Source organism: Ischnura elegans, chromosome 7 (assembly GCF_921293095.1).
Source record: "Ischnura elegans chromosome 7, ioIscEleg1.1, whole genome shotgun sequence".
Lineage (NCBI taxonomy): Eukaryota > Metazoa > Arthropoda > Insecta > Odonata > Coenagrionidae > Ischnura > Ischnura elegans.
Genome location: NC_060252.1, coordinates 97850361 through 97864597, shown reverse-complemented (window position 1 = coordinate 97864597; position 14237 = coordinate 97850361). Strand labels below are relative to the sequence as shown.

General features: G+C 39.3%; 1 protein-coding gene across 1 annotated transcript; it reads right to left on the bottom strand.

Moving 5' to 3' along the window:
* Positions 1-536: 536 nt before the first annotated feature.
* On the bottom strand, positions 537-4331 carry LOC124162808 (acidic repeat-containing protein-like). Its single transcript, XM_046539469.1, has 2 exons — positions 4185-4331; positions 537-1673 (listed from the first exon to the last, which is right to left on the bottom strand). Exons 1-2 carry the CDS (start codon positions 4268-4270, stop codon positions 689-691), a joined length of 1071 nt encoding a protein of 356 aa, XP_046395425.1. The 5' UTR covers positions 4271-4331; the 3' UTR covers positions 537-688.
* Between the last annotated feature and the right edge of the window lie 9906 nt (positions 4332-14237).

Sequence of the window (14237 nt, the reverse complement as noted above, 5' to 3'; positions counted from 1 at the left end):
AAGTTTAATCCATTTTACTTAATTGGATTAGTATTACTTACAGAATAGTGTTAGGGTTAGTTAAATATCCCTCATAAAGCTGTAAAACTCGCCATTTTGAACCATTAATCTTAAAAATTTTCCGGAGGAGGGCCCCCGCAACTCCCGCTACCCTGGCGAGTATGCAATACCCCCATACTCCTAAGAATTAGTTGCGCCTAAACGCCCTACTACCCTTAATTCTTATCTGCGCCCCTGCTGCAGAACATCTCCTTTTTTCCGCTGCAGGATATATGGAGAAATCTATGGGTGCTACGCATTATTACCACTCATTTAAAGCTAGAAAACGTCAAGCGTGGTATGGGGAAATTCTAGGATGAAAAAATGAATCTTTTATCGATTTCTCGTTGACTATGGTGGAATATTGATAGCCAATCACTGTTCTCAAGTCCGTACTGAATTCTGTCCCCTTCATGAAACAGCAATGCTAAAGCTTATGACTGATTTTTATGTTTGAATTATTTCATTAAAACTCTGGAATGATTTAAATGCGCCAATGACTTACACGATTCGAAGTTTTTATTTTCCTCAACAGCCAATACATTATCTTGAAAGAATACTGATTTCATCGTCATAATTTTATGCCATGCCAACAAACATTTCATTATTCTTCTAGTAATTTTTTGTCCTTACCAATCGTCAATCACATTTACATTTGGAACGGTTCATACGGTTCCGTCCAATAATTTTTCGTCAGTGTCATCGGCTCAGATTGCGAGCGCCTCCTCCTGCCCACCCACGCCCCCACTGGACCGCTGACCCCGATGTTTTTGAGTCGAATGATCTCACTCTGCACGCTCAACTTCTTGCCGGCCCTCTTGCGCAGGGGTCCGCTCCGGAAACCCGCGTCCACAGGTGCCATGCGGACCCCACGATTTAATTGAGACCCCCCGGAATCGTCTTTGAGCTGCACCAGCATGGATTTTTTGCTTCTCTTGGCGTTTTTCTGTGGTCCGCATTTCTGTTGTGATCCCTTGTCCTTTTCCTCCTTCGTGATGCATTCTGCCTTGATTTTTGGGCTCTCGTGCTTCGTGTCAATTGCAATTTTGGCATCCGTCTGTTCAGGTTCAGGACCACAGTTCTCGTTTCCAGATCGAGGAGGTCCTCTATGAGGTTTCTCTCCCGGTGGCCCTGCATGGGGTCTCCCAGGTGGTCCATCTGATTTCCAGGGTGGTGATGCTCCTGTGTCGCTGCCGTTGGGCGCATCTTTGCAGTCCTCGTCGTCATCACCTTCATCATCGCCTTCATCGTCATCGCCTTCATCATCCTCATCTTCATCTTCACAACTGGAGCCGTCAGGGTCGCAATCGCTCTTTTGCTCTTTTATGTCAGACTTCCCTTCAGGACCCTCGCAGCCGTCTTCCGACGGGCAGATCAACTCTTTCGGGGCCTCCTTCATGGGAGTCCGCGGCTCGCAGTCATCTTTATTCTTTTGCGGGAATTCTCCAGCCTCGGGGCAGGCCTGTGGGGGCGCTTTGGGCGGTGGAGCCGTAGGCGCTGGTCTCGATCCGCCGCCAAAGTCTTTGGCGTCGCACGACGCTCCATTCAACGAGTCGCACTCTAGTCCCTTGGCATCGTCAGGGTCCCAGTTTACGGGCAAGGTCTTCCTCGTGCGGCCGTGAAAGAAGGTTCGCCTGAAAAGGTTAACACCATCAGTCTTGATATCCTATCCCTTGACGCACTATCACACTCCTTGACATCCTATCCCTAAATCCAGCCTTGGACATTTTCCCCATTTTAGAATCTTCTAGTCATTATACTACAGTGCGTAGAAAGTTTAAATAAAAAATGTCACGTTTAAGACTACCGTTTAGCGTTTTTTACATTGGTTAGCTCATCTAGAGAAAGTAGATATCCGACCGTAATATTACGGCGGAAATATAAAACACGATCAAATTCAAACAGACGTACCTAATGTCACGATTCCCGCAGCTCTACGAAGTTCCGCGAGAACGTAATATAGTCATTAGCACCCAAAGAAATTAAATCCATTATCATTCAATGCTCTAATGTTTGAAAAAATCGTGCATTACTCTTATAAAAAAAAAACAAATACATTTTTCCAGAATCTGTCCCAGGCATAGTCGAAAGGAAACCACTTATTTTTTCCAGGGTCAATTTTAAAGAAAAAAATAAAAGTAGCATGTGATAATTCCACAATTTTGTCACGTAGAGAGCAGTAGCCTTTTTAAAAGACTACAATTTGAACCCTCAATACCGTAGCAACACCCCTGGCCTTCAGTTTTAAAAGCAATGTAAAGATGTGTGCAGTGGAATCGTTGACCTGGGAATCAGAATAATATGAGGCATAGCCATATTAAATGCAGTTGGACCGGAGAGAAATAAAGTTAGAAAGAGGGTAGGAACTGCCATAGGTTTTTTTATATGTATCCTAGTTTTATGCAGACCAACTCTGAAGATTAGATTGAAAAACACATGAAAAAGCATGATAAGGCCAACATGTGTATGGATATGGTATTGAATCAAAAGTTATAAAGTTAATTATAATGGATAACGTATGTCCATAATCCAGGTCATTAACTGGTTGGATAATATCAAATCATAGAAAATACTTTTTTTTATTTTATGTATAAAATAATTTATTAACTTCTGTCCCAAATGTTTTCAAAATTGTGGCGTAGGAAGTATGTTTCGATGATAACATGATATAACAACATGAAGATAACGAGAGAAAACAATAAAGAAATATGAACTATTATAGTTGGTGGATGCCATGTACGACACACGAAAATAAATTAAGTAAACTGTCGAATTGTATAGGAGATGCATTGATTTTCAGAAGAAAGGCATAAATATAATACAAAGCATTATGAAAGAAATATTGCTCAGAACATTTACGAGATAGTATTTCATATTGAGTAGGGTGAAGTTAAGAATTTGATTTCTGCTCGGTTAAATTGAAATTTTACAAATTACAGGTCAAACTAATCATTTACCGATAATTCCGGGACATGTTTGGTTCACTGACTAATGTTAGAATAATTGCATATAATTTAAATAGTTCTTTGTTTTAATGTATGAAATTCAAAATTTAAAAAATATATATATTAAGAAAAAAAGGCCGAAATAGCTTGCAGCGAAAGAATGTGAAAAATTTTAATCCGTGGTTACTCCCGCTCGCAATGACCAAAGTATGCAACTTATGAATCATTTACTACCTAAAAATGTCTGAATATACCTAAGCTGCCCTAGATTTTTTCATTAATGACAATGTCATAAATTAATATAACAAATTAATATACATAATTTTAGTGTGTTAGATAATCATAAGGCGTATCAAGTTCCCTGATCAAATATTTAATTCTACTGCCTATATTAAGAATTATTGTTTTGACTTTTGAAAATTTGATATTGGAAGTACACCATTAATTTAACTGTCACCCTTAATAAAAATCATACATTCTAATGCTGCGATATCAGGTTCCTAGGAGTTATAACGAAATATTTATTACAGTGCTCATTTTCATGTTCATTTGTTATAGTGCTCATGTTCTAATTTTAATCTACATCTACATAATACCCATCTCTGGGGCGTTAAGGTACTGTAATCTTAAAACGTTTTGGTACTGTATCGGTTATGAATATATAAATTAATTTCATAGTTAGTTATTTAACGCTTAATCTTAGTAAATTAAGCAAGGTACATAGCATAGTTTCTAATGTAATTAATATTTTCCTATTGTAGAAGTGAATATATGGAAATAACTACAATTATTTTGTGAACGCAATTGGTAGAAATAAAAACTATCACTCATTCCAAATTCTCTGATTGCAAATTACTTTCACTTAGTTCTCCAGATTTAAATATTTAGGGACCCAAATAGCTAGCTAGCTACCAAAAATCTGTCGCGTCATATTAGATAGCCACACATGATTTAAAATTACGCATGACTAACTATTAACGTTCCGGTCATACTTTGTTTCATTTAGCACTTGACATATCGTACGTTTCACACATGCCTTCCACAATAGGCATTTCGGTAACATTCACCCACACTTCTAATAGCTTACAGAAAATTATCGTCAGTTGAATATCATGATGCTAGGGAAGGAGCCGCTATCTCTACTATAGATCATCTAGAATCTTTTTACGCGAAATAAGATAGTTCACAAATTGTACTCACGCTTTCCTGTGGATGTTGGCTTGAGGATGATCTTGTAGGGCCCCCGACAAATTTACGACTAACACAATTATAAATATTAATTGCATAGTGTGTAAATTCAGTGACAAACCTAACAAGCTCTTTTCATTGCTGTGTTGTTGTGTTTCCACGCATGACAACCGTCGCGAAGGGAGTGTTAGTAAATATAATTTATTTCACTATTGTTTTCCGGCATTGATTTCTTTTTGGGGTATTTTTCATCTAGTTTTTAGCTTTATTTTGCATTTAGGACATAGTTTTCAGGTATGAAAGTGGAAGAGATGTTGGCGCGACCTGAGTTTAGGCCCCTTGGCGTATTGGCGGCGGTTTCTAGAACTATTTTTCTCCTGCGAAAAAACATTATCATTATTATTTAAAACGATTTCCCGTTCCTTTTAGTACAACCCGTCCTACCCAACCCGCCCGGGCGATATTACGTGGATATATATTTTATATTAAATATATATATCATTATATTTATATATTTTATTTTTCCTAAATAGTTCTAGAAACCGCCGCCAATACGCCAAGGGGCCTAAACTCCGGTTCACCCGAGATATGTTTAACGTGTATTTTCATCAATAAAAAATTCAAAGGTATGTTCATTTTTATTACTTGTTGAAAATTGTCTCTGAATATCTTGACGTTGGAGTTTTTATATACTTATCTAATAAAATTTTTAGTGATTTTTATTTTTATCTGACTGCATTTTTAGACTAAAAATGCGAGCGTTAAAGGTAAAAGTAAACTATAAGTTAAATATAGGATTATAATTTTTCCACTGAATTTATTTTCGCATGTGGCACTTGCATATGAAAATATAGTTCTAGCAATGATAATAAATTCAGAGTAAATATTGCAATGTCTTATTCAGCTAAGATTGCTAACTCCCAAAAATCGTGCCACATGTCACTAATGATAAAAACATACTGCTACGAGCATAACTGAGGTATGTCGTGTCAAATAAAGATGCTAAAAGAGCCTGGCTTCTTCTTGTAGAACATTCGTGCGAGAGCTTTTTATTCTTTCTTCAGTATGCATTGTGTGTGCTGAAGTTAACATGATTATCCTCAAAAGAAGGACCTATTGTGGTTATAAATATATCCGATAATTTTTATTGTACTTACATATACTTGCAACTTAAATTTATTGATGCACTGAAAGACGTCTCATGGTTTGGCAGAGGTCACTACATCACCGGTAGGATCTTCGCTGAATGCAAGATTAGTTATCGTTTGTCAATCCAGGCTAAGCTAATGATTTTTTAAAGGCTAATTTCATTCTTGGAATTAAATACCGTCATCATCTTAATTTTTTATGCTTTTACTAGATTCCCCTTTGATTATTCTATCTGTTCAGGCATGATGATATACGTTGTGAATGAGGGATTTATGTGGATAAGAGCTTGTGTGAGATGTGATAAGCATAAGTTGGTATTTGCTAATTCAAGTCACGCTGCAGTTATTAAAAAAATCCACGTCCGGAGTCCCGCATGTGATTTGGTGGTGTGATTTTTTCAGGCGTTAGTTAGGGTCTAACGAGGGAAAAGTAGCTAATTTTTCTCACTTTGTCGTCGCACTTTCCTAAGATTCTTTTAACAAAACCCATTTTACGATTAGCTTGACCGGTTATTTCCCGAATATGTTTATTCCACGATAGATCATTATTGAGCCTAACTCCTAGATATTTCACGGATTCAACTGCCTTTAATTGGGCCACTGAATGATCGTGCGCATGAAGGTTCATTCGCGAATTGTTCCGTCATACCCGGTGAATGATCATGCGTATGAAATCATTCGCCGTGCATAGCGGCCTTTAGTGAGATATCGTGAGATTTGGCTCGATCCCCTCCCTCTAATTTCACGTGAGATTGTCCAAAATGCGTATTTACAGTGTAAATACGTTAATCTGTGCTTCATTGCGTTTGATATATGAAAAAACAAATTGCTTACTTATTTTTATTTAAAATTAATTAAGACTAGCATTTCAGATTGCTAAGATAGTAGTTTAGAATCAAATTTACACTGTTTCTTGCGGGAAAAAATATACTTGATACTTGCCCCCCCCCCTTTCCCCGCGTGAAATTGGGTAGTAAACTTTTTTACCCCCTACCCCCTAAAGGTCCTATGTCATTAACCACTTCCCTTTCGATTAATTTTCGGAATACTATGTTCCTATTCTCTATTTATGTTTTTTCTGTGGTTCTCTTTTAAATGAAAGGTAGTGAAATGATGTTTTCTAATCAACGTAGAACCGTGAATTAAAGTGTGATTGTTAAACATGGAGAACACAGCTATCGCTACTCGAATAAAATCATTTTGATCCTTCCAATGCATCAGGTTTCATGAAATATGAATTATTCATTTATACTATGAGCATTTTAACATTGTTAAGCTTTCAAAATAATTATATTGCTCCTCTAAATAGTGATATAATTGTGTGAATCCGATGACGAGATACGCTCGTCATTGAGCGGTTTGGCATCGAAAGTTCATGACGAGCTAGACTCGTCATTACAGCGGAAGGGGTTAAAGGATGCCCCCTTACCGATAAGATATAAATATTCCAACAACACGACTAAATCACGGTCACACTCGAAGTCCTTATTGCCAGGAAACTGATTCAGCTCGGGGCATAGCAGGAGAGCAACGCCGACTGGAGTCCCAACGGTCATCGACAGCTCCCCTTGAAGGACGCCGCTAGACGCGGGCGGAATACTGAATCCGCCGCGGCGACCACGCCACTAGCCTCTCTTCGTTCTCATAAGATGCGAAGAAAAGTGGACTCCGAAGCACTACCCCTCTCCACCCACCCACTCCCTCTACCAGTTCGCCTCCGTGTACAACCGCTTCGTTTTTTCTCCTTTTCCAAACTGCGCGGAGTCTCTGGCAGCAATATTGACCCTCCGTCCGTTTCCATTTAATTTTACAGAGGTTTCCTCCACGACCCCTCCCTGAGTCGAGTCCTCCTCCACGGTAGCGACGTCCGGTGTTAAGTTTTACCGTCTTTCCGCTCCAATGGATGTATCCCAGCAGGTGCTGTTCCGCGCCGTTGGAGAATACGCAGAGAGAGAGAGAGAGGGTAAATGTGCATACGTAGTCTGCAGAGAGAAAAAACTCATGGTGCATCCGAGGGCCCCATTTTCTCTCTCGAATGGGCGAATGATAAATGAAGGTCATTTTCACGCGCGGTTGCGAAAGTAAATATTCGCCCTTTTCCGCTGCTGACATAAGGAGTTCGCCGAGTCCCTCCGGGGGTAAAGCCACCCCATCGTTAGGTTTTTAATTTGAATCGTTCACTGGCGGAGACGGGGGAAACTCCCCATGTGATTTTTAACTTTTCATTGTGAAATACTGTTAGAACCTCCACCTTCATTTGCAATGTCGCCTCTTATTTTGTGTGGGACACAGGTTTTATGCATGAAATAATGGTATGCTTAACGTGGTGGAAATTGGTAATAAATCCTTGCCAAAAAGAAAAACTTATCGCAAATTTCCTTTCAATGGGCTCGGGCACCGATGTTTGCTTATCATCGATTGTGAAAGAGTTTCAAAATTAAAGGAGGCCGTATTTTATATTTTCTGATTCGACATTTACTATAACCCTTTCAGATGAGTTTAGCATCACAAACTCCTCTCTAGATGGTCGCTTCAACTCTCGCTCAACTTGTAATAATTAGGCTTTTTAATTGATCAATTTCTTATTTGAAACTCATGCTATCATCTTGAAATTTTCATGTCATTTAGAATAAATAAATGACAACGTTCACCTCTACATTGTATTTATTTAGATATGTAAATGGCTCCTCTTGACGTCTTTAGTAAGCCTATTCCAGAGGTTGTGGGAACGGAAGATTAATTTGGCGCACTCCCATTTTATCTTCTAACTGACTTATTGGGTTTTCCAAGTGAAAATTGCCTCCGATGCTCTTTAAGCCTAGTGGCTGTAGTCCAACCAGCCCCCATAACTACCCAACGTAAATTTGGTCACATTCGCAGGCAATCTGGTAGACGCAATAGGGTGGTTTCCTACTATTTTTTTATTGCCTAAATCGAAAGATTATTACTCCTGGAGTACATATTTCACGCCTTTAGATTTTTAAATGACGAAATCTATTTTTGGCGATTAAATGAAAAGTAAAAAAAATTCAAGCCCGTGTGACGTCATTCTGGTTCCCGCTGTCGCCGTGTGAGGTGACCTTGGGGCGAGGCTTTGAGCGCTGATACGATGCAGGCTGCTAGCGGGTAGCAGAGTACCCAGCTAGCAGGTGGCGCTTGGCTGAAATAAGGATTATTAATACCCTATCAAACGAAGAAAACTTTCCGACCTTAGGCAGTTTTAATAGGTGATTATTAACAGATGTTTCCCTGAGCTATTTGCCTCATGCATGCATTGGTAATCTCAGACGGTGTAAAACTCCTATCTACTCGTATAGAAACTAGGTCCCTGTGACGTCACGTGGAATGGCATCGCACAGGCGCCAATATGGGCTTTTTCAAATGAGGAATAAAATTGATCATTGCCATTCGTCTAAACTGGGAATTCTAAAACCAAATAATTTGTATATTATTAATACACTAATGGTGGGCAAGGAATCGCAATGAATGCATTTCGTTTTCTTTGATGAAGGAAACTACCCTCTTCTATTTTATGTTCGTTTCAACTCATCCCTGATGACGATAGAAGAGTCATACGTTGAAACATTGATGGTATATTTAATGGAATTGATATTAATGATAAGTACAGATGATTTTACCTTCTGTGTCTTTTCCCACTTCATGTTCCTTCGCGCACGACGAGGTCGAATGACCTATTTCATTGTTTCAATCCCCGTCTTCAGTCTCTATATATGTTCTTTTTTTTCAAATTACCTTCTTCCATTAACTACCGTTCAAAATGCGTTCCAAATATTGATCATTTTCTTCATCCTCATCTATCTTGCACTATCTCCATCGTAATTTCTCCCCTACTCCTCATACCACCCCATGTATACTACTATTCTTTGTTTTTTATTCCATAATAATGCTGAAAATTATATTGCTCATTGTTGCTTACGTTTAAATCACTTTTTAAATTGATTTCTCTCTTACTGCCAGTCCTTTGTAATAGGCTTCGTGCTGTTTTTGGACTGCGTTATGTAAATAAATATAAAACGATTTTTATTTTTCCTAGTGAATACTTGTGACGAATATTTCTCGGGTTTTCAGCCAAGTTAATGCTTTTAGGTAAGCCGACGTTTCGGGATTCCGAAGTGTGAAATTGGACTTCCATTAAGTTACACAGCTTTGAGGATGGGAGGCAAGTCGTATCCCGAAACGTCGGCTTACACCGAGAAATATTCGTCAAAAATATAAAACATTTTAAACCGGTGGATATCCCTAAAAAATTTCCTTGAGATATCTTCCACGCTTTTCTTTAAAACCCAACCGGTTTCAGTGTTATAGCGTCATTCTCCTTTCTCAAAGAGTCTGCGGAGATTGTGTTTGCTCACTCACCCTCCTCCCCACCTTATTTCCTTCCTATCTTGCTTTCACTCCGACCACGTCCGCCAGCGCCATTTAAGCCGTGCATTAGTCACCGAGTTTACAATCGCGCACGGGCAAGGGCTTTTCGCATCGCCTCGAGAACTTGTTTCGCTCGCCGTTTTCACGTAAATGCAGCGGAGCATCTCTTTCCACAGAATCCTCCCCGATGACTTCGTATCTGGCGGCCTCAAATGAGAGGGGGACTTGGAGAAATCCATAATAGCGAGAGGCCGCAGAGCGGGCGAGTTTCTACTGGCTAGTCGTACTCTAACGTAAATTTTCCTCAGTTAATTCCATCTATGTGATGTATTGTTTTATATATTCATTAAGAAATGGAGTGTTGGTCGTCAGTTTGGGTGATCAAAAAATCGATCTTTGAAAACTTTTCGGAATTTAATTAATTCAATTTTCATGGGTAGAATAGAGTGGTTCCCTATCATTTTTTCATTGCCTAAATCGAAAGATTATTACTCCTGAAGTACGCATTTCATGTTTTTAGATTTTTAAATGACGATATCTATTTTTCGCGATCAAGTGAAAAGTGAAAAATTTCAAGCGCGCGAAAACGCGACGTCTATGTATGAATGCAGGGAAAGGCCCGTGTGACGTCATTCTGGTTCCCGCTGTCGCCGTGTGAGGTGACCTTGGGGCGAGGGTATATGCGCCACTGTGATGCAGGCTGCTAGCAGGTAGCAGAGTACCCCGCTAGCAGATAGCGCTTGGTTAAATAAGGATTATTAATCCCTAATCAAACGAAGGAAACTTTCCGACCATTGTTAATTTTAATTGGTGTTAATTGAAAGATGTTTCACTGAGCTCTGTGCTTCATGCATGCATTGGTAATCTCGGACGATGTAAAACTCCCGACTACTCGTGTAGCATCTAGGTCCCTGTGACGTCACGTGGAGTGGCATCGCATAATCTGGCCTTTTTCAAATGAGGTTAAAATTGACCATTAACATTCGTCTAAACTGGGATTTCTAAAACCAAATAATTTGTATAATATGAATACACTAATGGTGGGTAAGGAATCGCAATCAAAGCCTTTCGATTTCTGTGATGAAGGAAACTACCCTTTGGGTATTTGTTACATGGGTACATCTAGATCAACAAATTACGCTGTGAGCCATCTGTTGGGTGTTTGGCAGGGGTGCTGAATCACGAAAATACAGACTACGAGAGGACATAAACATGCACACCACTTGCTCATAAAATGTTGTTTTATGATAACAAAAAAATACGTGCATAATTATGAAAAGGCAAAACCTGCCTAAGCTTAGAAATTCCTACAGAAAATCCATGCCAGTAACGTATACGGAAAAAAAGTCAAGGGCGAGGGCGCAAAAGTTATTTTGAGCGTCCTATACTTTTATCGTTATGAAAAATAATCAAGTTACATGCAAACTTTATGGTAGTTTTATTTTAACTGATTATACACATATACCTGACAATGCTATCTTATGATATAAAAAAGTTAAAATTGTTGTTCTGCAATGTCATCATCTATTACACGGCGGTCTACGTGGGGTTTTGCCGGTTTCCCTCACGTATCAGACGATTGTCGGACCAATAGCCATCCCGGAGGAAAAGAGTTCCAGATAATATGTATTACAATTGCTGCTACAAGCTCACAAACACCTGTAAACTTAAAATACATATGACAAGCCCTGGAGAGGAAAATTGTCCTATAACAGAGTTCGTGCTATATGTCTAATACTACAAATACTATGTAAATATCCATGTACACTGACAGCATTGGAAATAAACTTATTTTGAATTGAAATTAAATTGGTTCTTGGAATTAGAACTACAGAAAACATTAACATGATGTCACTGAGACAGGGAATTTTAGTAAATTATAGGCAGAGTAACGCACAGAATTTGAATTTTCAAGATATTTTAAGAAACTTGGGAGATTCATCTGATGTAAGACGTTTTTGCAACATTAAAATACCTAAATTACCTGATGAAAAATTCCTCTACACTGCCATTATTGATAAGGAATGCAAGAAAATAGGTTTGCCCTTCACGAAAAAGAGCTGGAACACTCCGCTCATGGGACACGCAACAGGTAATTCACAACGAGGTTTTCTCTGGATAAACTTTACTCTGGATCATTTCAGAACTTCAGCACTCAAATTACGCCTGGTATGAAAGTTCTGTGGCGACAGTGAAATAATAAATTCTATATTATTTGGGGAAAAAGTTAACAAATGAGATATTTATTAATGAATTTATTCATGTACCACCGAAAACGTCACTATTGACATCTTACATCGGGGTATTTAACTTAATTACTAAACGCACTCGAACATCCATCCCCTGTATATGGCAGTTTACACAGACGGGGTTCAAACCACCGACCTCTTGTATGACCGGGAAGGGCTTTACCTCGCCGCCTCTGAGGCTAGTGATAAATATATTTGGTAAAAACTCGGACACTTATCTTTCACGTGAGTAGTATAAATGAAAGTAACGTTTTAAATCAAAGAATGTAATACGACGGTAAATTTCAGGGCTATACACAGCAAATCCAAACGACTTCGCATGGTTGGGTAAACGTCATTTTAATGTCGGTCTCATCGCCAAGTCCATAAATCGTGCTTGTTTTTATTTTTTCTTTGATGAAATATCCTCTACAATAAAAAAGAATTCCTTCTCATAAATTAAGAAGCAGAAAGTGTTTCAACAATGCGTATTATTTTTTCCCACGTTTTTTCGTATCGTTTTACACTTGGTAAATTTATCTTTGTTCACTTTTCATTTTTTTTTATATTTTATCACACCTATATTTATATCGTGGAAAAGTGCTACGGAGTATATTTCCACAATATTGTGGAAAAGTGCTGCCATCTTTTATTTAATTATGTCGAACTTCCACCGTAAAACGGCTGAATCTGTTGAACTTAATTAGGTAGGTGTTTTTTATGTGATAATCTTAGACTTAGCCGCGTATTTCCTTCGCTTTGTAAAGTTTAATTTTCATGATGTGGCCAACTAAGTTGTTCCGTCTTCTCCATGACATTTTTGGAAGACTTATATTTTTTCCAACCCTTCTTAGCACTTCCTCATCACTTAATAGACAAAACTTAAAAAGTGCAAAATAGACATTGCGAAGTCACACACGCACATTTGTATATTCCTGAGAATTGTATATATTGCCACCTTGAGTAGTGGTGAGGAAGCAGAGGTTGGACGCCGGTGTGTGAATGCAGAGAGAATGATTATAGTCCATTCACTTTGTGTCTGCAGGTGAGTTTTCGTGAGAGCCCGGACACTCTCGGATGGCTTCGCTGATAGGGGAGGGGTATTACAGAGAGAGAGAGAGAGAGGAGGAGCGAGCATAACGTTGCCAAATGTACATAGCCACCCTACTTTGTCACTGAAAACGTGTGAGTCATAGGTGGCCACAGGTATTTTGGCCCCGGCGCCGAGGCAATATACCTACTCATTTGGAAGGCATTGAGGATAATCCTTTCACAGACGCCCATGACATTGTCAGCTACTGCGCTGAATGAGGCACCGTTGGAGGAAGGCATGTGAGGTTTGGCAACACTGCTCCACGAGCAGATTCACGATGTTCACTCGGAGGAGCTGTGAGAGATACTAACTGAATCCACGTCGACTGGTTGCTGATTGGCAAAGTCACGTGTCGAGAAACATTCCCTCCCCTCATCTCCACTTGCTTAGGCCATACCAGCTCACCCGCAAAGATAAAATGAACTGAGTATAGTATTGAGGGAAGAGGGAGGTATGAATCACCAGCACGCCTCCGATCACCTTGCGTTCTTTTCAAACGCGTTTAGCTAACTCACTCCATATTCGCAATCCTCGCATCCCTCTCTTCGCTTAAATGGACTTCCCAGCCCCTGCCCCTCTTAGAGTATAGTGGCGCGGACACCAAATAAAGCCAATCTCCACTTTCCAAAGCTTTCTTTGTCTTTTGTTTCAGACACACCCCCTTTTTGTCAATGTCATCCCTCCCCTTCCACGCTGTACCGTTACAATCCTACGTGTTTACCCTTCTCCTCCTCCCTTTTTTGTTATTCGTTTTCTTCTCCTGAGGTGGATCCGTTGCGAAATGCCTTAAGCCTGAATCACACGATCATTTTTTCAGTCTGCCGGAATAATTCTCCGGTATCTCACTGAGTATGGTATTGGGTTGATGAACCCAACGTAGCTACGTTTCAACGGCTATATCTGCCATCGTTTTCAGGGGAATTATATAGTGCCAAGTTCCTATCGGTATATCTACCCGCAACTGCCGTTCAAGTATGTTCTGATTGTTTGGTTGCCAATTGGTTTTGTTTTAGTACGTTTTGATGAGTTATGCTCATACAAGCATTGATTAAGTTCAGCCTTTTTCCCTGCTGATGGTAGTTTTTGCTAGGCTAAGTTTTAACGGTCCCATACGCATAGGGATACGATCCCAATATTTGCGACTGCAGCATAGATTTTAGTTGAATTGGTTAGTTTAAAATGTGAGATGGATTATAGATTTTAACTAGGT

Bases quoted from the DNA above. Each gene is read 5' to 3' on its own strand.
- LOC124162808 (XM_046539469.1), bottom strand. From the start codon at position 4,270: ATGCAATTAATATTTATAATTGTGTTAGTCGTAAATTTGTCGGGGGCC. The intron at 1,674-4,184 runs GTGAGTACAATT...TAACCTTTTCAG, and splicing joins GCCAACATCCACAGGAAAGC to GCGAACCTTCTTTCACGGCC.